The 24,070-nt window shown below is 37.2% G+C and overlaps 2 protein-coding genes across 2 annotated transcripts in view; both read right to left on the bottom strand.

Moving 5' to 3' along the window:
• The window catches only part of LOC306861123 (uncharacterized protein), a gene marked incomplete at its 3' end in the record, with an annotated part of 730,281 nt that overhangs the window by 101,679 nt on the left and 604,532 nt on the right, over positions 1-24,070 (bottom strand). The window lies entirely within an intron of this gene.
• On the bottom strand, positions 2,744-21,290 carry LOC306861461 (uromodulin-like; the record flags this gene model as incomplete). Its single annotated transcript, XM_079403712.1, has 7 exons — positions 2,744-2,935; positions 19,051-19,213; positions 19,507-19,752; positions 19,975-20,135; positions 20,298-20,482; positions 20,586-20,705; positions 21,242-21,290. The coding sequence occupies 7 exons, from the start codon at positions 21,288-21,290 to the stop codon at positions 2,744-2,746; spliced, it is 1,116 nt and encodes a 371-aa protein (XP_079259838.1).

Here is a 24,070-nt window from a genome sequence, read left to right as displayed (position 1 = left end):
TAGAATGTACATAATACTACTACTTACTATTACTGTTCATTTTTTAAAGGAAATAATCACAAAATATTTTAATTTTAATAGTAAATCCCCTTCATTTGCCAAAAATGTAAATGTTTAATTTTCATTAATTCAAATATAAATAAATTAAAATTGTTTTATGCCTTCATCTGATATCCAGTAAAATTTAAATACACAACACAGAATTTCTGAGGGGGAAAACACATTTCATAAGGCTACTGTAAGAATAAATAAAAATAGTTTGTATGCATTCAAATAGCCTAATAGACATGCTAAAACACAGAATTTGGTAACAATAAAACATAAGGTGAGAAAAAAATAAAACATTTCATACGGCCCTAAACGTGTCATTTTTGTTACACTTTTAATAAATTAAATGTTAAATTGTATAATTTTCATGATTTTAATGAATTAGACATGTTTTTAGATTAATAGCATTTAATTTGACCATTAAAAAAAAAAAAGAGTCCAGAAAAATTAAAATGGAAAAAATTGAATGTAGAAAAAAATAAAACGGAATTTGGGGAAAAATAAAACAGATTTCATAGGGACCTATATCTGGAAATATTTTGGTTATGAAGTAAATGAGAATATCAACAAACAGAACTTTGGATTTTAATTAGTACATGTATTAGTAAACGTTAGTTTCGATTAACATTTAACTGTTAAGATTAATAAAAGATTAATAAATAAATAAATAAAGCGGAAGTTTAAAATCAGCTCGTAAGTGTATTTACTTGTCTCAGTGTTTAGCGCATTTGCCGTTGCTAGGAAACGCTTATTTTGTTTACTAGGATGAGAGTTGCTGAAATCGCGTTTGGTCTCGTACTGTATCGTGTATCTTGTCAGTGTGTGCACTTGCTTGGCCATTTGTAGTTGATAAACAGGAAAGTGGGTCCAGCTGAATTGAAATGATCATTTGTTAGATTGGTATAATAAAGGTTATTATACCGCGGCAGCGGTCGCGGCAGTCGTCGTGTGAAGACCAAAGAGTGTAAAGACCATCGACTCTACCGTGCGACTCCACCGGGCAGGGACACCGGCAAGGGATAGTAGTAGCTTTTTATTAAATTTTTTCATTGATATGTTTATTATTGAAATGTTGTTGTTATATGCATGTGTCAATTTTATTTAATTTCTTTATTTTCTTAAATATGTGGGTAGATAGTATTTATAGAGTTGTAACTTTTTAGTTTTAGTTACTTTTTCTTATTTGTAAGTCGCTTTGGACAAAAGTGTCTGCTAAATGACAAAAGTAAAGTAAATAAATCAACAAATGCAGTACCTCAAGACATTTTTTTGTTAAAACATGTAAAATATACCGCATGCTCTCGACTTGTTACATTTATCTTTAAATAAAAAAAATTACCCCCTTAATATTGTGGCAGTTTTTTTCACCGTGGTATCGAAAATGGTATCGAATATCGATATTTTTCAAGGTATCGTATCGAATTTAGAAATTCCAGTATCGTGACAACACTAGACCGTGATGCATTGTGTTTCATGTGTGTAAGCCCACGTTATATCGAATATGTCCGGATTCCACAGGAGAGTTGTGAACTTGCATAGCATGGCCTTAACATACTGTTCAGGGTAAAATTTGACCAATTTTAACATTTGTGAGGGTTAAAGGTTGTATCAGTGATTTCAGGCCCAAAAATAAATTATCACATTCATCTATTCTTTCCTAATGTTCCGCTAGCTGCCCACCCCATAAGCATGCCGTCAAAAACCGCGTCTCTGTAGGCAGCCTAGGCTCTTTCACCACCACTCAAAACCAAAACAAAGTGTTCCAACCAATCACCGACAGGGGTGTGTTATGACGGCTGCACCCGAAAACCTCACAACACACACCCCTGTCGGTGATTGGTTGGAACACTATTTGTTTTGGTTTTGAGTGGTGGTGAAAGCAATTGTTTCTGTGTGCACATCTCAGAGCCTAGGCTGCCTACAGAGACGCGGTTTTTGACGGCATGCTTATGGGGCGGGCAGCTAGCGGATCATTAGGAAAGAATAGATGAATGTGATCATTTATTTTTGGGCCTGAAATCACTGATACCTTTAATCTATTGTGTTTTTAGTTGTAAGACATGTTGTAAGACACCCACGTTGCTTTTTGTTTGAAATTAATTAACAAGAGAAAAAATTGTGACATCAGCACACCTTGAGGATTTTTGGGAAATCTGTTCTTGGTGATTTACGGTTTAATGTATTGTTCCAGATATGCTTCTGTTCGATTGGGAAGTCTTTTATTTTTCTTAGATTTATGGTCTTTTGATAGATTTTAAAGATCATTATAGTTGATGCTACTGTGTGAGTGAGGTTTGAGTAATGTAGTTGACAAAGTTACGCCAGCACATTTTCTGTTCTCGTGCAAGGCCGTCCTCAGACATTCATGTAAAAGGACATTTTCTGTTTTCAAGGACTATAAACCACAATGTTACTACACATATTTGCCTTTTGTCTGTAAAACCATACATATCTTTGTTTCTAATAGAGAAAATGGATACATATGTATACAAAACAGTTTGGACCACTGGCCATCATTGGGTTTTCTGGAGGGAAGGGATCCATCAAATAGATAAATGATTGATTTATTGAATTAAAGTGTCATGCTTCAAAAATCCCAGCCCATATGGGCTTACAAGAAACTCCAAAGAGGACAAATACAGTGTTCTATAATACAAAAACAAATGCTATGTTTTGTAAACCGCTTATCTAGCTCTCACATAAGGAATGAGACCAATTGAAGAGCATGCATATAGATATCCCGCCCAAGAGAAGAGGACTCTGCAGTGGGGTTAATATCTTGTAAGGCAGCAAGAGCCTCAGCTGACCAGGGGAATGCAGTTTCTGGTACTATGACTCCCTGTTCTGGATCAGCAGCACACACTTCCTGGTCATGCAAGTGTTCCATCTGTAATACAAAATAAGTCAAACAAAATACTATTATAACAATTGTCTTCTAACGTACTGTGAGATTGAATATTCATACTATGTTAGGTTGTAGTTATCTAGATAATGTACATGTAACCAGCTTTAAAAACTAATGTACTGCATGCTGCAATGTCTGGGACAAACCTCAGACAGATCTGGCTCTTGCACCGGTACTTGCATCCTCCCAATTCTCCAAAGCTGATTAGGGGTCAGGTTTGCCTCGGTCCTCAAGGGGTGACAATTCCATGTCTCTACAAAGTTTTGAAGGTCTGCTTGTAGACGTGGAACATGTGAAACATACCCAAGACAGAAGAGGTGAACAGCATTTGAGAGGTCTACAAACCCCTCTTCCTCCAAGGTGTGAAGTATGTTGTAGTACTGAGATGTTACAGCGTTCCACACATCTCTCCATAGTCGTTCCACTCTGCAAATAAGTTACATGGTAAAGTGGTCAGCTGCATTGAGAAAAAAAACAAACAAAAAAAACTAGTATGTACAAATTTATATTACTCGGGCTACAAAAGTTAGAATCCAATTGACTGATAGTTGGTCTAGTGTAAGGGAAAGCGTCTTTTCCACTCTAAATTTGAATAGACTAATCAGCGCCATGCATTGTAATGGTTAGAGACCAAGGGCAGAAGTAATGCTTTTGTCAAAACGGTAGTCTGGCCTAGTATCAGCTGTGGTGCCTGTGGCTTCTTGTCTATACTGCTAGATACCAGTCTACTTCAGGCAATACCTCAAACGATATCTGTAGAGCAGTTCTTCGTGCCTAAAAATAACAGACAAGGCTCCCCAGGATGTACAGGTCCTTTTCAAAAAATTAGCATATTGTGATAAAGTTCATTATTTTCTGTAATGTACTGATAAACATTAGACTTTCATATATTTTAGATTCATTACAACACAACTGAAGTAGTTCAAGCCTTTTATTGTTTTAATATTGATGATTTTGGCATACAGCTCATGAAAACCCAAAATTCCTCTCTCAAAAAATTAGCATATCATGAAAAGGTTCTCTAAACGAGCTATTAACCTAATCATCTGAATCAACTAATTAACTCTAAACACCTGCAAAAGATTCCTGAGGCTTTTAAAAACTCCCAGCCTGGTTCATTACTCAAAACCGCAATCATGGGTAAGACTGCCGACCTGACTGCTGTCCAGAAGGCCATCATTGACACCCTCAAGCAAGAGGGTAAGACACAGAAAGAAATTTCTGAACGAATAGGCTGTTCCCAGAGTGCTGTATCAAGGCACCTCAGTGGGAACTCTGTGGGAAGGAAAAAGTGTGGCAGAAAACGCAGCACAACGAGAAGAGGTGACCAGACCCTGAGGAAGATTGTGGAGAAGGACCGATTCCAGACCTTGGGGGACCTGCGGAAGCAGTGGACTGAGTCTGGAGTAGAAACATCCAGAGCCACCGTGTACAGGCGTGTGCAGGAAATGGGCTACAGGTGCCGCATTCCCCAGGTCAAGCCACTTTTGAACCAGAAACAGCGGCAGAAGCGCCTGACCTGGGCTACAGAGAAGCAGCACTGGACTGTTGCTCAGTGGTCCAAAGTACTTTTTTCGGATGAAAGCAAATTTTGCAAGTCATTCGGAAATCAAGGTGCCAGAGTCTGGAGGAAGACTGGGGAGAGGGAAATGCCAAAATGCCTGAAGCCCAGTGTCAAGTACCCACAGTCAGTGATGCTGGTGTTGGTCCACTGTGTTTTATCAAGGGCAGGGTCAATGCAGCTAGCTATCAGGAGATTTTGGAGCACTTCATGCTTCCATCTGCTGAAAAGCTTTATGGAGATGAAGATTTAATTTTTCAGCACGACCTGGCACCTGCTCACAGTGCCAAAACCACTGGTAAATGGTTTACTGACCATGGTATTACTGTGCTCAATTGGCCTGCCAACTCTCCTGACCTGAACCCCATAGAGAATCTGTGGGATATTGTGAAGAGAAAGTTGAGAGACGCAAGACCCAACACTCTGGATGAGCTTAAGGCCGCTATCGAAGCATCCTGGGCCTCCATAACACCTCAGCAGTGCCACAGGCTGATTGCCTCCATGCCACGCCACATTGAAGCAGTCATTTCTGCAAAAGGATTCCCGACCAAGTATTGAGTGCATAACTGAACATAATTATTTGAAGGTTGACTTTTTTTTTGTATTAAAAACACTTTTCTTTTATTGATCGGATGAAATATGCAAATTTTTTGAGATTTTTGAAATTTTGGGTTTTCATGAGCTGTACGCCAAAATCATCAATATTAAAACAATAAAAGGCTTGAACTACTTCAGTTGTGTTGTAATGAATCTAAAATATATGAAAGTCTAATGTTTATCAGTACATTACAGAAAATAATGAACTTTATCACAATATGCTAATTTTTTGAAAAGGACCTGTATTTGAGAGTTTTTTTCAAAGTATTTTGAGAGAGATTTTATTTCTCAGAAATAATGAAAAAAAAATTCAAATGTATATTTTTTTTATGTTCTATGAGAAAATACTTTCTCTCAAAACTTTTTTTAGTCTCAAATATTATTATTTTTTGCTATTGGTACGAAAACTTTTTCTCTCAAATATTTTTTTTTTTCTCTCATGAAATGCTTTTTTGCTATCAGTGTGATAACTTTTTCTCTCAAACTTTTTTTTTTCTCTCGGATCATTTATTTTCGCGCATGTAATAAAGACACAATTCTCTCTCCATACTTGTGTGCAATGGAGTAATAATAATATAAATCATATTATAATAATATAAATCATATGTAAATTTTAATTTACATTATCATTATCATTAAAGCCTGACAATTTTGTTGTATTTTTTTAAGGTACTTCCTATTGACCTTTAATTTGTTGGAAGAGAAACTGGGGGAGTGACTTTTTTTATGTCAGACATGTGTCACTTTGCTCACATCTGATTGGTCCAATTTCAGTTTGAGATCTCTAACCCAGAACCTACCCTGCCCCGGAGCAGGTTAGCGGTGCAGTGTAAGTTACTATGGCAATGAACGCAGCTAAAAGCCAAGCCACTTTCATGTTACCTAAACCCCAGTATTGGTGCAAACTAAACTGAAACTTCATGGCTTCACTAAACCGGCTTCACGGTACAGGCTGACTGAGTGGCATTGTTATAGGGTTTTAATTCTGATATGATATATTAGCCTTGGACGAGCATGCCGACGCGTTCACTTGAACTATTTTCTTATAATGGCATAAAAACTGAAATAGTTGTTTTTGGTCATAAGTAGAACATCATTCATAGGCTGTAGCTACTTTTGTTTATTAGGCAGCTTGGAATTTGGAATTGAAGAAACTAAATATATATAAAATATAAAACTTTATGCAAATATTCATGAAGGACCACTTTTGCATCACTCAAATCGTTGTTTTTAAATGGACTTTGGCTATTTTCAGTAAGTAGCTAAAGCCTGTTCCAAGTCGCTAAATATCTCTAGATGACGTTATGTGCCATTTTAACATATTCATTACCTGCATTGCATTCTACCTAGTGTCAGCATTTTATTGTTTACTTCTCTGCTACTCTCTGTGTTCAAATAATGTATTTAATACAGCCACATTGCATAAACCATTCTCATATTCTGTTGTCAGAGAGTTTGAAATAGTAACTGAAATGCTCTGTTAATTTCTGATTTATAATCCAGATTTTATGACAAAATCTCTATATACATAAGACATTGCTTGTCGGTAGGTGCTTGGAAAAGTTGCTAAAGAGTCTAATAGTTGTTATCTAGCAACAAATTGCATATTTGTTAACACTTCGGTTGCAGTTGGAGGCTCCAGTTGCTGTGGAGGTGGTCGGTGCTCTGAGACACACATTTAGAACAGCGCATAATCATGGACTGGTCAGCCTAAGAAAACCATTTTCATTATTTGTGTGTTTAGAAACCATTATGAGTCATTGTCAGATTTCATTAGCGATTTTAATGATGATGTTTAGTCAGAGACTTGGTGATAACCTTTAGTAGGGTGACCATACATGCCATTTTTACCAGACATGTCCTTTGGCTTTGTTTTCCTGTTTCCTGAAGGTGATGATCGAAAAGTAGTTTGACCAATAACATGCAGACATTGTACATAATGGACCAATCATGGTGTGTGAGAAGGTGGGATCTACGGTCAAAGCAATGCAATTTATTAGGTGCGTTCGACTTAAAGCGGCAAACACCGCATCACAGTACCTCAAGAGCGTTTTGAAAGCATAAGGAACTGTCTGTATGGCAATTTGATGTCATAAACAGATTGGTCTGCATACACAAACTAAACCAAAACCTAGATATTTTAGGCAATATAGAAATCCGGGCCAGGACGCATCCAGGAAAAATGGCCACCCTACCTTTGGGGAAGTGGCATTTCCCCGTTCAAGGATAGAGGAGCAGAGTTGCTTAAATGAGAGGCGTCTCAAGGACTGATTCGCGTGAAGTGACTCGCCTAGAAGGGACTTTGATAACCCAAACATTTCACTAGCTACATGTGACTTAATTTCAACCATGCTATAGTCCAGTGGTTTTCAATCCTGGTCCTGGGGACCCACCGCTCTGCATTTTGCATGTCTCTCTTATTTAACACACCTGATTTAGATCAACAATATTTTAGAAAACACATTGTACTGTGAAACTGGCAGAAAATTAAAACCAACAGTCTGAACAAGTTATGTTCCAAATTTGAGGTTGATATCTCAAAAAATGAGCTTTCAGTGAGATTTTGTTTGGGCATAGTACCAAGCTTTTCAACTAGATGACCATCAAACCCCATTAGTAACCATTTAAGGGCGCCTCCATTTCCATATATGTTTTGAGTGATCTGAAACATGTTTTTCCAATATTTATCACATTCAGAAGAATTAAGGGCAGTATGGCAGTATTTGATGTCAATTCAACCTCTAAAAAAACGCATAAAAGACATGCAACAAGAACCTTAGACCTATGTTACAGTTCATGCTGCATCAAAAATGGAGAATCTATTGGTTTTTTTTCTTTATATTCAAAACACTTATTTTTCTACAAAAATAGAATGGATATTAAACTTTTGAACACTTGACATGAAAATGAATGGAGGTTTTTACTGATTTTTGATGATTTCATATGTGCATCACTATTTCAAAGTAGAGGTCAGAACTTGTTCTCTGACTTTTTTTCTTTTAGTTCTCTTCTTGCAAATTAATAAACAACTGACAATTATCCACCCCTAACCTATTAACAAATTTTGATGCAATAAATATGGTATAATTTAAGTGTTCATGCTTCCAAACCACTGAAAACATCTTTCACATACATCTACATGTCTATTTTAAAGTGATTAGTGTATATAATAAGTTGTATTTGTAGGGTTTATTATAGAACAGCTCTTAACCTCAAACCCTGGCTACAGCCATGTCCACAAATTAGTTTGATTTTCTGAACTTAATTTGTCATTTATGGGACCGTTTTAGCCCAGACTGATTTGTTAGGTTATTTCAAGTCAGGTTTTGGACTTTAATCCCTGCTTTTCCTCAGGTCTCCATAGTGTTGTGATACGTGATGTTCACACAGCAGCAGTGGTGTATAAGAGAACATGCTAGAGTCACAGAATATTGGTTACATTCTAAACAATAAAAGTATAGCGCATCCACTAGTAATTATACTGTATACAAATAAACCTGTTTTTACTGATGCAAATATGTCATAAATGATTTATCGCAATACAAATGTCAATTTGTAGCTGATGCACAGTTTTTAAAATCAATACATCGCATCGTTAACTTCTATGTTGATGCACCGAGCGAATCGGTGAATCTTCCCATCCCTTGTCAACAAATATCTAAGCATGTGTTTTGTTTTAGGACATATTGCAACAAAACATGACACTAAAATATGAAATATTTTATTATTAAATTAAAACATATTTTGGATTAAAAATTGATTGATATTTATGTTTTGTCAGAGATTGTATTTACAAAAGACTGGTCCAAAATGCAGCAGCTAAAGTCCTTACTAGAACCAGGAACTATGACCATATTAGCCCGGTTCTGTCAACACTGTTCCTATCAAACATCGTATTGATTTTAAAATCTTGTTAATTGTTATCACATTATAGTCCTCCACGTCTGCTACGTTCTCAAAACTAGAATATCAAAATCGACTGTGAGCAGCAGATCCTTTTCCTATTTAGCACCCAAACTCTGGAACAATCTACCTAACGCTGTTCGGGAGGCAGACACACTCTTGTCAGTTTAAATCTAGATTAAAGACACATTTCTTTAACCTGGCTCACACATAATACACTACTACACTTCTATTATTCAAATCCGTTAAAGCAGGGGTGTCAAACTCAGTTCCTAGAGGGCCGGAGCCCTGCAGAGTTTAGATGCATCCCTAATTAAACACACCTGGGGCCTGTATCATGAAGCCGGATTAGGTGGCTAGCCAGCTATGGTTCAGCTTAGTTTCCGCCAACCCTGGGTTTTAGGTACTATGAAAGTAGCTCGGCTTTAATCGGTGTTCGTCGCCATGATATCTTACGCTGCACGGCTAACCTGCTCCGGGGCAGGTTATGTTCTGGTTTAGAGATCTCAATCTGAAATTTGACCAATCAGCTTCAAGCAAAGTGACACATCTCTGACGCAATAAAGCCACTCCTCCAGTTTCTCTTACTCCAAATTAAAGGACGCTATAAAACATTTTTAAAGATAAAATCATGTGATTTTTAGACATGATTATTTTTTATTATTTATATAATTAGTATAATTATAATCTTAATCCATTACACAAGACATCTTAATTTAATAGTAATTATTAAGCTTTTATTTTAAATTAATATAAACATAGATAATATGCAATATAAATACGTTTTAGAATCAATAGCTGTAAACATGACTACATATGAGTTTCAATTTTTAAGTGTTGTTATATCTATAAATATTATAAACTTTACAAATTTTACTTGCACTTATATGGTAAGATAAGTTTTCCTCTTTAATGGATCGATTGTTTCATTTTGCTGTGTAAATGTGTTTAAATTCTTCATATTGTTCAATCTTTTAATCTTTGGTAGTGAATTCGCACTGACTCTCTCACGAGAAATGAATCACAGTTTCAAGGCATGTGATTGGCTGCTCATTACTGATGTCACACTTTCATGTGCACGAGCTCCATTAACTCAGGATCAAGCCTGAGTTGACAGAGAAAGTTGATGATCAGCTTCATGGTACCAACAAAGCCGGATTGAACTGGTTTGGTTTTGTCAACTCAAAACTAATCCTGTAACCCTGAGTTTGTTTAGCCACCATCATGGTACAGGCCCCTGATCTAGCTAATCAGGTCCTTCAGGCTAATTTGAAAACGACATGGTTTGTGTGTTGGAGCATGGTTGGAACAAAACTCTGCAGGGCTGCGGCCCTCCAGGAACTGAGTTTGACACCCCTGCGTTAAAGGATTGTTAGGCTGCATTAATTAGATCAACCGGAACCGGGAACACTCCTCATAACACACAATGTACTCGTTACATCGTAAGAAGAATGGCATCTACGCTAATATTTATCTGTTTCTCTTATTCTGTTTCTCAGTCCGTGTCCGGATCAGATGGTGGATCGGGATCGGCGCCGGGAGATGATGTCTGCGGCCTTGATCGTCAGTGGAGGCCGGACACCTGGTTGAGCTCCAGGGACATATCCCTAGTGAAGACCTCGACTTAAATACAATAAAAGAAAATAACTAAAAATATAATAAAATATCTAACTACATAATACTATTATTGTTAGAAATTTCAACAATATAAAAATAGAAATATAATACATTTAAAATTGTAATTAAATCAATAATTAAACAATAACATCCTGGCCAGAGGAGAACTGGCCCCCCGACTGAGCCTGGTCTCTCCCAAAGGTTTTTTCTCCGTTCTGTCACAGAGGGAGTAATGGTTTCTTGCCGCTGTCGCCTCTGGCTTGCTCAGTTGGGGACACTTAATTTCTAGTGATTATCGTCAATTTGATTTCGCAGATACTATTTAAACTAAATTGAGCTAGACAATGACATCTCTGAATTCAATAATGAAATACCTTTAACTGAAAATTGAGCGTTTAATCTTATTATTATACATTACTGACACTCTATCCTCCAATTTGATGCTGTTAAGTGCTTTGACACAATCTGTATTGTTAAAAGCGCTAAATAAATAAAGGTGACTTGACAGTTTTTTTTTTAAATAAATGTTAGTATTTTTTTAAAAATTGTTTAAATATATATTTTATTTAAGCTTAACACACACCCGAAGGTGGTAATGCAGATACACTTTCAAACTAGCAACAACACCTTGGGCTGTCTCCTAAGCAATCACTGAAGAACAAGGTTTGCCTAAGAGTGTATGTATGGTGAAATAGAGCAAAAGAGAAAACTTGTGTAATTATTTCTCAACCAAATATTTAACCCAGAAAAAGTATACTAACAAAAGGAAACAGTTTATTTCTTCATTACATTTAATATAATTTACCAACTTAATAGCAATTAATCACAAAAATTATGAAGATAGAAGAACAGGTGTTGTTTATTTTTTGTATTTTTGATGAGATAAATAAATGTGCAGAATAATGTGCAAATGGAAAATTAAATTTTTTAATTCTCTAAACCATTTTCCTTTAATATGCAAAAACACTGACTGCAATAATGTTGACTGCAACAATGGCAAGCTTGAAGTGAGGCTGTACCTTTGAACACTGAACAAAATGCGCAATCTGACACTGAGGCAAGGCAATTCATTTAGCCTGTGCCATCAACTGGGTAAAAAATAGCAAAGTTATAAATGAAGTGAAATGTCTTCATAGCCTTTGATCGACTTTTCCTAAGATCACCGCCAGGCATCCTGTGACCAAACAAATCTATTCAACAGTACTACGTGCATGCCATTGCTGAGCTTCACCCGGTTTGAGGTATAAAGCTTATATGAATGGAAAACTTTTGTTTTGCCTTAGGAAATTTAAAAAAGGGGAATAATAGATTGATAAATTTGTCCTTTCACGTAGATCACGTTATATAGAACACTAAACACTGTTGTATTGCTGAAATAGTGTACGACACCACGTCTATATATTAGTTGTATAAATGTGTTTGACTCACCTTGGCAGATAACTCCAGCGACTTTTTATATAACACTGACAAAGCCTGTGTTGGTTGCATTTGTGTATCGCCCTCTTAAGCCAAACAAGCACTTTATAAATTAATTTGCTAACTTCTAGTAAACTGGCTACACAATACGATATTTTTTTAATTCTAGGCGATTGTAATGTACACTTGTGCTGTGGGCAGGATGTGATGTCTAGAGAACTTGATTTGACACAATGGGTCAAAGGACCAACTCATAATTTGGACTTGATTTTATCTTTTAACCTGCACATTCAGAATGTTGTGATTGATGAAGTGGTGTTTTCTGACCATAAGCCAGGGTTTTTTAATGTCTGTTTTGATGAGAAGTTAAGAGTGCTTGTACCAGAAAAAAATATGGTCTAGAAAAATGAATTCCTTGACTAGTGGAGCATTTGCCTCATTATACAGAAATCATTGTGAAACAACTCTATTTGAAGAGGCTCTGAGGAATTTAAGTGTGGATGAACTGGTTAATCAGTTTAATGATGTTTGTGCTGAATTTTGGAAAGTGTTGCTCCTCTGAAAATAATCAATTATTATTATTATTTAATTTTTTTTTAAAGTGTGTGGAAAAATGTGTTTTATGGTCGGTCAAAATTGTGACTGGTGGGATAATATGTATACTAAATTAACATATTTCTGCAGTCAAAAAATTGTTATATATCTTAGCCCAGCTATTTTAAACTGTTTGATCACTATTATGCATAAAAACACCTTATACAACATTGATAGGAATACTGAGATTAAAGACAAAAAATACAACCATCAACGTATTTCAAAATTGTTACTTTTTATGTGACATATCAAATTTCTATATTAGTGATACCAGTATTACAACATCAATACTGTAACTTATTTGTATCATTTGAACTTTTAATTTAGTTAAATATTTTTTTCACTGCAACATTTTAGTGCAATTTTCAATAACAACTGCAATTGGATTTACCTTAGTTTACTGTTATCCCACCGGTAACATCAAGATGTTTGCTCATTATATGACCACGCTCAGCAAAACTTAATATATGAGAATTCATATATTAATACTACTAGTATAATGTGTACCAAAAATCTTGTAGAACTTGCCGTAGCCTTGTAGAACCAACTTGCAGATCAACCAGTAAGTTAAATTTTTGTGTTTGTTTATCAGTCTTTTGTGTTTTATCGAGTCTTCAAGGCATTTTGAGGACACACCATCGTCAAGTAAGTAACTTTAACAAATGTTACAGTATCCACTGTAGTTGTCCTCTAGTAAAAACATAGTTTTATCAGTCATTATCCGTGGATCAGGAGGTCCTGGCTGGTGTGACTGAGAGGAGGCAGGGCTAATTTGCATATTCATAGATCCGTGTAAATGAGGCAAGAGTGTAGTTACATTCAAGCTATTTTATGGCATGAGAAAATTACTTTCATAAGAAAAAAAAATTAAATATGTAATTTTAATGATCAAAGATGAGTTTTAAGGGATACATTTTTTGACTACAAAGAGACTTTAAGAGTTTGTCAAAAAAGTTTGAAGTTTGAAACAGTTTTAAAGATTCACCATGAGGGTTGACAGGAGGATCTGATAGTTATCTATGTCAAAAGAAGTGGACAGATACAGCAGGATAAGTATGGAAGATTTGGAAGTAACCCATGCCAGTCTTGGTTGAATGTCCACTTCTAAAGCCAGACCGGTTGCTGTTGAGGAAGTTGTTCTGTGTGAGAAAAGCTGAGACTTGGTTGAACACAACTCGTTCAAGTGTTTTTGCAATGAAAGGAGAAAGGGTCTGTAGAGTGGGTTTCTTAATAGTGGGATTATCTGAACCTGTTTAAATGGGAAAGACACCAGTGTGAAGTGTTAATGATGTAAGTGAATACAGGTACAACTGAAGGAGAAATGCCTTGAAGGAGATAAGATGGAATAAGATCAAGCAGACAAGTAGAAGGATAATTGGAAAGGATCAATTTGGAGACCTGACAGTGGAGAGAAGTGAGTGAGTGAGTGTATGTTTGTTGGTAAGATGTGTTTGACAGTTTGTGGAGTGGAGAATTGTCCACTGATGGTTGTGATTTTATTAAGAATGTGGTAAAGTTTTCAGCTGTTAAGAGTTGATGGAGGAGGACAAAGGACGGAGGAAAATCTTTTATAGAGCACGTGAGAGTTAGAATTTTGTTGTGGTAGTATGTCTTTTAGCAGTGGAGACATAAGTAGATTAGAAATATTAGGTAGAATGGAAGCTTAAATGAGTTTAAACATCTAGAAATATTACGTCAATGTAAATCTACAGGATTTTCCCCAGATTTGTCATTTATAGGAAAACCATAAGTCCAATCAGTCAGAAAAGATATAGCACACTAAGTCGGAACAGTATGAAGGTCTCGGCCAAGTTTGGTGGTTATAGCTTTAAAGCTCTAGGAGAAGAGACATTTTGAAATTGTAGTCAGAATAATAATAAGCTTAAATAGAATATCAGTATTCTTTTTCCCCCTATGTTTTTCCCCATTAGACCAGGTTGCTTGTTCTTTAGCAATTCAACTATATTTCTTTTTGTTCTCATTCTTCTTCATCATTTTATAAATGTTGTTGCGACCCATCATAGGGGGAAAAATCTGGTAAGGCAACATTAGCCCAGAGCATGGGAACTAAAGCATAAAACATAACCACAGAGACAATAGACACCGTTTATTTATATTATAGCATAGACAAAGAACATTATACCTACATAGAATGATTGTGCCCCACATTTTAATGTCAAAAGAAAATGTAACCTCTGGATGGCCTTAATAGTCCCTTAGGATCAAATGGATCCCATAACGATGCACATCCCATAACGAAGTTTTACTTAATAATGAACACTCTTGGGAAACAGATGTTACTCCAACATAAAAAATCAAGCGACAGTAATTATGATCTTAAGAGCATGATTTGCAATATATTGAGAAACCAAGTTTGTAGCAGTGTAGAATCAGTATCACATTCATTAGAAAGAGATGAGAAGTTTATAAAACAATGAGTATTCTTTGCAAAAATATTTCTCTCTATGAAATATTCTAGAAAACCATCAGAACGCTTAGCAGAGAAACCCAAAAATATAATCAAAGAACCGCATAGACAGGAAGCCGTGGATATGTTCTGTTGTGTGGGGCCTAAATATCTGTGAACAATGAATATAATAAAGTGATAAGTAATTAATTCAAAATAGACATATAGCATATTTAAAAAATATGCATAAACAATCCATCACAACTTAATTAGATGAGAAAAATACCTTAGTTCCTTTCAGACAACATAAAGGGACCCATGGAAATGGAAGCACTGTCGTGGAATACCGCAGACCTGCCCTCTCTCCAGTGGTATCCAGAGTCACAGTGCTAAGAGAAAAAATACATGATAATTAGGCTGTGTACTAATTTATGCAATCAGATGATCCTGTACTTAAAACAGAGGGCAGTTGAAACAAACATCTAAACAACCTTGTGTTTTGTTTTAAGATGTACTGTATTGCAATAAAACATTACCGGTATATTATACTACAATATGAAATGTTTAATCATTAAATTAATATACAAACCCGATTCCAAAAAAGTTGGGACACTGTACAAATTACGAATAAAAAGGAATGCAATAATTTACAAATCTCATAAACTTATATTTTATTCACAATAGAATATAGATAACATATCAAATGTTGAAAGTGAGACATTTTGAAATGTCATGCCAAATATTGGCTCATTTTGGATTTCATGAGAGCTACACATTCCAAAAAAGTTGGGACAGGTAGCAATAAGAGGCCGGAAAAGTTAAATGTACATATAAGGAACAGCTGGAGGACCAATTTGCAACTTATTAGGTCAATTGGCAACATGATTGGGTTTAAAAAGAGCCTCTCAGAGTGGCAGTGTCTCTCAGAAATCAAGATGGCAAGAGGATCACCAATTCCCCCAATGCTGCGGCGAAAAATAGTGGAGCAATATCAGAAAGGTGTTTCTCAGAGAAAAATTGCAAAGAGTTTGAAGTTATCATCATCTACATTGCATAATATTCAGAGAATCTGGAACAATCTCTGTGCGTAAGGGTCAAGGCCGGAAAACCATACTGGATGCCCGTGATCTTCGGGCCCTTAGACGGCACTGCATCACATACAGGGATGCTACTGTAATGGAAATTACAACATGGGCTCAGGAATACTTCCAGAAAACATTGTCGGTGAACACAATCCACCGTGCCATTCGCCGTTGCCGGCTAAAACTCTATAGGTCAAAAAAGAAGCCACATCTAAACATGATCCAGAAGCGCAGGCGTTTTCTCTGGCAACCAGAAGGAAGGCCCTCTAGCGACCTCATTGCCAGCCCCTGGCGACATGCAGTGACAAAAGTCACTGCTAGTGTGAACAGGCCTTGTGATGTGAATACTATAAAGTGGGGCAATTCCAACGTCACAAGGACAGTCTGATGCTTCTGACTCACAGTCTCTAAGTATGTTTAAATATTTAAAGAATTTGTTACTGACTATTCAAACATGAGTTTTGAGCAGTGTAGAGTAGTCAGGGTTCGTACGGTCATGAAAAACCTGGAAAAGTCATGGAATTTTAAAGCAGCAATTTCCAGGCCTGGAAAAGTTTTGGAAAAATAAATAAACCCAGAAAGTTTTGGAAAAGTCATGGAAATCTATTTCACAAATCTCTGTATAATTCTATTATACAGATCTGTATAATAGAATTATGTTTAATCAGGTTCGGTGCGGGATTGCGCATAGGCTATATCGCATTATTTTACTCATTCCCGCAGCATTCGACTTTAAAATGATGGATATTCACACATTTATTCAATAGCCTGTTGCATATAGGTTTGATGAGTAAGTGAATCCACACAGAGTATCAGATGAAATCGGTAATTTGAAAACAGCGTGAGTGATTCAGCTGTACCGCGTCTTCTCTCTTTGACTGTCTCTTATAGCGGCTTCTCATCTGCGCATCTCGTCACTAAAGAGCTGCTGCACGCTGCGATACAAGTCTTTCGCTCGCGTTTCGGGACAGTTGACAGAATTGTCACTTGCCTATTCGGGTCATTGTTGCATCGACACAAAAATTATTTATTTGCACGTCTTTTTAAGCCAGTCGGTACTCGCACGCTCCAGAGGCGGTTTCCCGTGCGCTCAGTCACGTCCAAAGGGCACGTGTATAAAGCTATTTTTTTTACAGTCTATGGTATAAAGCCGACTTGCGAGAACCAAATTGAGTTTGGTACCAAACAAGCTCAGTAGAAACCTGCACAGGCCTCTATGCCCTAGTCCAGCCCTTGTGCAGCATGATTACCCGAGTCCAAATGGAACTCGTGTCTGGCTGAAATGCAAGGCTCTAAAGCACAGCTTGTTGCGTTTAAGCGGCAAAAATACACACACAATTATGTTAAAATGGCCATTCTGGCGAGTAAGCACTGTCGTGTTTTAACTCTTTAACAGTTGCGAAAGAGAAAAGTTTCCAAAACGAAATTCAGGTCCTGTGTTTAACAGAGTTAAATGATAATATTCAGTGATATGATACGTTCTCTGTGTGGAGTAACATCTGGCGCAGTTGCTGCGTGTACTTATTACTAAAACAGAGAAAGCAAACAATAGCATTAGTCATTAATTTTAGTTAATGCTATGATAATTTGAACAGATTTTTATTCTTATTGTAAAATAATGGAACATTAGGTCATGAATATTGTCTCAAAAGTCATGGAAAAGTCATGGAAAAGTCATGGAAATTTATTGGTAAAAATGTGTATGAACCCTGGTAGTGCTTTTTGTCGTTTCTCCAATCACAAATGCAGACATGGTGTTTTGTTTACGCTGCTCAACGCATAGAAACACCGTATGAGTTCATTTAATCAGTAATTATGTCCTCAATGAATGCAACAAATGCCTTGTTTATAATGGGTTTTATTGTTTTTGTCGTGTTGCACTGGGACACGGCATCACAATACGGTAATTATATATTTACATATTTTCCGAGCCGCAAATATAACGTGAAACCTATGAAAATGGTTTTAAAAAGCACATAGCGCCATAGTTTCATTACTTTGGAGTGTCGCAATGACCATCTTTTTGGAGAGCTGCATATAAGTAAAGTTGTGACGTATTGTCAAGTATGGTGACCCATACTCGAAATTGGTGCTCTGCGTTTAACCCATCCAAGTGCACACACACAGCAGTGAGTAGTGAACAAATGCACACACACACCGTGAACACACACCCGGAGCAGTGGGCAGCCATGCTGCGGCGCCCGGGGAGCAATTGGGGGTTCGGTGCCTTGCTCAAGGGCACCTCAGTCAGTGAGAGAGCGCTGTACATTCACTCCCCCCACCTACAATCCCTGCCGGCCGGGGACTCGAACCCGCAACCTTTCGATTACGAGTCAGACTCTCTAACCATTAGGCCACGACTTCCCCTCAAATATATACAGCTCCCGATAAGATAAGAGCACACGTTTTAACGTTTTATTATTTAACATTCAGTATTTAACTTAAGTGCTGCAAGCCATGCATACAGCGCCCGACATGATAGATTTTCTGATATGCAAAACAAGTACTTTAAAGGAATACCTTAGCTTATTACTTTTAACGTGGCAACCAACAACAGCACAGCTTAACCCTCCGCACATTTTTATATTTAGTTATATTGAAAAAGTTTCAATTCAGTTGATCCTTTTTCCCCGTTTTAACATGGATTTCTGTGGAGACCGGCCGTAAATGACGGGCAAGATGGCGGATAGCAGCGGCGGCGCATAATATCCGCGTTCTGATTGGTCAGATTGCCTGTCAATCAAGCTCTTTGTGAATGGTCAATTTATGATTAATTTGATTAATTAATTGACACTTAATGTAATTAATTAGATTAAAAAAATTAAGACATAATACAATAAATTCACAAAAAACAACTACTGTAACCATATTTAAAAAAATATCAGAAACATAATTGTTTTGAGAGGGTTTGTAAACTCACAGTTGAGCAGTGATTTCCTGTCAGAAGGCAAAGGTAAACACCACAGTGCAGATAAACCTTAGTGGAGTTTGCATTGAAGACAAACATTCTGAAGGAGAAATGGCTGGATATGTTGACGCCATTCTGCAGCAGCTCCACTGTGTCGTCATTTGGACTGGGACACCTAAGAATATCAGTAGTGACAATCAACAAGCCAGTTTCTTAATCTTTAATAATAATGTGTGGAGAATAAATGAACCTGGAACACTGTATGAAAGAATGATGTTAACAAAAACACAGAAAAAATATTTGCAGAATCACTAATTATCCAATCTATAGGGGCATAAAAGTGGTGCTTTCAGAAAACCTGTACCCCAAAAATAATAATTATGTCCGGTAAAGCATCACAATAAACAGCAAGTTTGGCTTTTCTAGCTTTTAAGATCTTGCACTAATTAAAACACAAAAAAGTCTTACTCTCCACTGATAAGGTCCCAGCGGACAGAGTGATGAGGATCATTCTCAGGTGTCGCCCAACATTTGTCAATCACTGTGGCAAACTGACGGCTGTCAACCCCCTCAACACGAATTTCCACAAACATCTGCTGATTCACCTCCACATTCACACTACCATTGAAGGCCTGGGAGAACTCAGCATCCTGATATGGAATCATTCTGACCCGATATCTCCCTTGACCAGCAGGAAGCTTCTTGTGGACAATACTATTGAAATAATAATAATAATACATTTTATTTGTAGTACGCCTTTCTTAAACTCAAAGCGCTAATAACAGTAGGGTTGATGTGTGGGAAAATCTGTATCAATTGAATGACTCTATTTTAGGGATATACAGTAGCATATGTGCTCTCTGTTTACAGAAAATTACCATATATAAAACATTTTCTGTTAAATAAATTGGCAGAAGAGACAAAACACTGCCCCACCTCTCTAGTGGATTGATTTCCATATCCATAGAAAGTGTTTGGGTTTGGGGGTATATACAGCTGAAATTCAGCTTCAGAATTCTCTTCCTGCTGATGAGACTTTCAGTCGAGCCTGTAGTTCCGAAAATGAAGTTCTCATAAATGAAATGGGTGCCATTGGCCTGTGGACCAGAGACATAACATTTTAATTTCAAGACTCGTCAGTCAACTGAAAAAAAGTGAAAAAAGTTGGTACTTGGTATTCTCAGTTAATTGTACTTCAACATTATTCAGGCAGTGGCAAATTAAGATTTGAGAGCTGAGTGTGTTTAAATATCTCATACCACAAGACTTGTACCACAGATGTGGTCATTGTTGTCAAAATAGAACTCCACTCTGCCATTCCAAACTGTTCCTTTGCAGCTGGGGTCATTGAGGTGTAAGTTGTCAGTAGTAAAACCAGCATCAAATAGCTGACAGCGAGACAGAGACATGGAACCAGAGCTGCTTTCACAAACCTCAGAGAAATCTGACAGAAAAAAGAAGAGTAAGAACACATAAGTAGCTTTAATAAAAATTTGATTGATTAATTAAAACTTAGATTTGAATTGTTGTTGTGCAATAAATCCAACCAAAAGAATCTGGGTCAGGTCTTCGATGGCTCTCGTTACAGAAACAGCCATAAACACCATTTTTCTCTCCACACCATTCATCCTCGGTGCAGCTGAGATCAGAACACGGGCCACTCAAAGCTAAGAGGAGAACCAAAGAATGAATGAAGCAGCTCACACATTTTATATGCTTACAGAAACTAATTGAATTACATTACCAGTGTCATATGTAGGAAGTTTTAGCCCTCTAACTGATTATAAACATTATTTTTATTTATTTCATTAGATCTTTTTGTTAATTATAGCAAATTATTGATGAATTAATATTTTGTTTAACTTAAGTCTATTTTACTCATTCAGTTTGTAATCTCTCTTTTAAGTAATGCAGCCAGGTATGTTTAAGTTTACTTTGAGTTATACTTGAAGCTAAATGTAGTCAGAGCCTTTGAGAGACTTTTCTTAAGCTCACCACTAGGGGTGCTATGACAAAACAAATCTACTAGACAGTACTATATGCATGCCATTGGTGAACTAGATACCATAACTGAGGCATAAATTTTATATATAACTGAAAACTGTTGTTGTGCCATTGGAAACGTTAAAAAATCCTCTAATCATTCTTTCAAGTAGCTCACTTTATATAGAACATGAAACACTGTTGCATTGCTAATGTGTACAACTGTACAACATCAAAGCCATACACACCTTGGCAGATGACACCGGCATCTTCGTGGTGACCACAGTTATGTGATCCCCATCCAAGTGATGAACAGTTTTTCAGTGTAGATTCACTCCCACGGCACTGGACATCATCCAACCATATTTGTCCAGAACCTTGTCCAAAATAAGCAGAGCTCTTTGCCTCTACAACGCTTCCACAGCCCAGTTCTCTACACACCACTGCCGCGTCTGTAGAATCCCACAGGTCGTCACACACCGTTCCCCAGATTCCATTGTGGAGAACCTCCACTCTTCCAGAACAGAGGTCGGGTCCATTCACCAACCTGACCGCTATTAATCACAAACAATATAAATATAGAAGAGCAGAACACATGTTTTTGCTTGTTTGTTTGAATTTGAGATGAGATCAAGTGGTAATAATAACGGAATTAAATCCTCCCCCGGCATCATTACCTCTGACTCCTGGCTGTGAGGCAGTTGTGTTCAATGTCGCTGTTGCTGCAGAAAGAAAAAAAATCAAACACCAAAGTACACAACATTTTCCTGTTTTGACTTAATGTTGGCATTTCAGATTGACTGTAGTGCTTGAAGTTTGTTCAGTTCAAACAAATGTTTTAGACTGTTACAGGCTGTGAGAAAAGCAGATGTGGATCTAATTGAAAGGTGTATAATTACCTGTCCGTGGTGCTGTGCTAGTTTGTGTCTGGCCTATCACAGAAAAACGGAGATAATTGAAGTCAGTTCCAGAAAAGATTTCTTCATTTGCATGATCTTTCGCCAAGTGAAAGTGATTTTTAAACAGACAGTAAACAAGAATTTTTTTTTTTTTTCGCTACACCATTCGCCTTTAACATGCTAAGAAATTCGACCTCAACGATGGCAAGCCAAAAGTGAGGCTGTACCTTTGCATATTGGAACAAAATTTGTGTCTGACATTGAGACCGGACCAACTCATTGAGCTCACGCCACCATCTGGGCAAAAGTTATAAACTTACAAATGAAGCTAAATGTAGTCAGAGCCTTGGAACGAATTTTCCTAAGATCACCACCAGGGGTGCTATGACCAAACAAATCTACTCGACGGTATTATGTGCATGCCGTCGTGAGTCTGAACCCGTAATTGAGGCATAAACGGTATATAATTGGAAAATTGTATTGTACTATTGATGGAAGCTTAAAACAAGAATTAAATATTCTACTGATATATTGTCTCTTTAAAGATTATGTGTAGAACATGAAACACTGTTGTATTGCTAATGAGAAAATATACTGTACAACACCACAGCTATACATCAGTTGTATAGATGTGTTTGACTCACCTTGGCAGATGACTCCGGCATCTTCTTGGTGACCACAGTTATGTGATCCCCATCCAAGTGATGAACAGTTTTTCAGTGTAGATTCACTCCCACGGCACTGGACATCATCCAACCATATTTGTCCAGAACCTTGTCCAAAATAAGCAGAGCTCTTTGCCTCTACAACACTTCCACAGCCCAGTTCTCTACACACCACTGCCGCGTCTGTAGAATCCCACAGGTCGTCACACACCGTTCCCCAGATTCCATTGTGGAGAACCTCCACTCTTCCAGAACAGAGGTAGGGTCCATTCACCAACCTGACCGCTATTAATCACAAACAATATAAATATAGAAGAGCAGGACACATGTTTTTGCTTGTTTGTTTGAATTTGAGATGAGATCAAGTGGTAATAATAACGGAATTAAATCCTCCCCCGGCATCATTACCTCTGACTCCTGGCTGTGAGGCAGTTGTGTTCAATGTCGCTGTTGCTGCAGAAAGAAAAAAAATCAAACACCAAAGTACACAACATTTTCCTGTTTTGACTTAATGTTGGCATTTCAGATTGACTGTAGTGCTTGAAGTTTGTTCAGTTCAAACAAATGTTTTAGACTGTTACAGGCTGTGAGAAAAGCAGATGTGGATCTAATTGAAAGGTGTATAATTACCTGTCCGTGGTGCTGTGCTAGTTTGTGTCTGGCCTATCACAGAAAAACGGAGAAGATTGAAGTCAGTTCCAGAAAAGATTTCTTCATTTGCATGATCTTTCGCCAAGTGAAAGTGATTTTTAAACGGACAGTAAACAAGAATTTTTTTTTTTTTTCGCTACACCATTCGCCTTTAACATGCTAAGAAATTCGACCTCAACGATGGCAAGCCAAAAGTGAGACTGTACCTTTGCATATTGGAACAAAATTTGTGTCTGACATTGAGACCGGACCAACTCATTGAGCTCACGCCACCATCTGGGCAAAAGTTATAAAGTTACAAATGAAGCTAAATGTAGTCAGAGCCTTGGAACGAATTTTCCTAAGATCACCACCAGGGGTGCTATGACCAAACAAATCTACTCGACGGTACTATGTGCATGCCGTCGGAGAGTCTGACCCCGTGATTGAGGCATAAACGGTATATAATTGGAAAATTGTATTGTACTATTGATGGAAGCTTAAAACAAGAATTAAATATTCTACTGATATATTGTCTCTTTAAAGATTATGTGTAGAACATGAAACACTGTTGTATTGCTAATGAGAAAATATACTGTACAACACCACAGCTATACATCAGTTGTATAGATGTGTTTGACTCACCTTGGCAGATGACTCCGGCATCTTCTTGGTGACCACAGTTATGTGATCCCCATCCAAGTGATGAACAGTTTTTCAGTGTAGATTCACTCCCACGGCACTGGACATCATCCAACCATATTTGTCCAGAACCTTGTCCAAAATAAGCAGAGCTCTTTGCCTCTACAACGCTTCCACAGCCCAGTTCTCTACACACCACTGCCGCGTCTGTAG

Source organism: Barbus barbus, assembly GCF_936440315.1.
Source record: "Barbus barbus genome assembly, chromosome: 42".
NCBI lineage: Eukaryota > Metazoa > Chordata > Actinopteri > Cypriniformes > Cyprinidae > Barbus > Barbus barbus.
The sequence above is the reverse complement of the archived record's forward strand: the minus strand, read 5'-3'. Positions and strand labels throughout refer to the sequence as shown.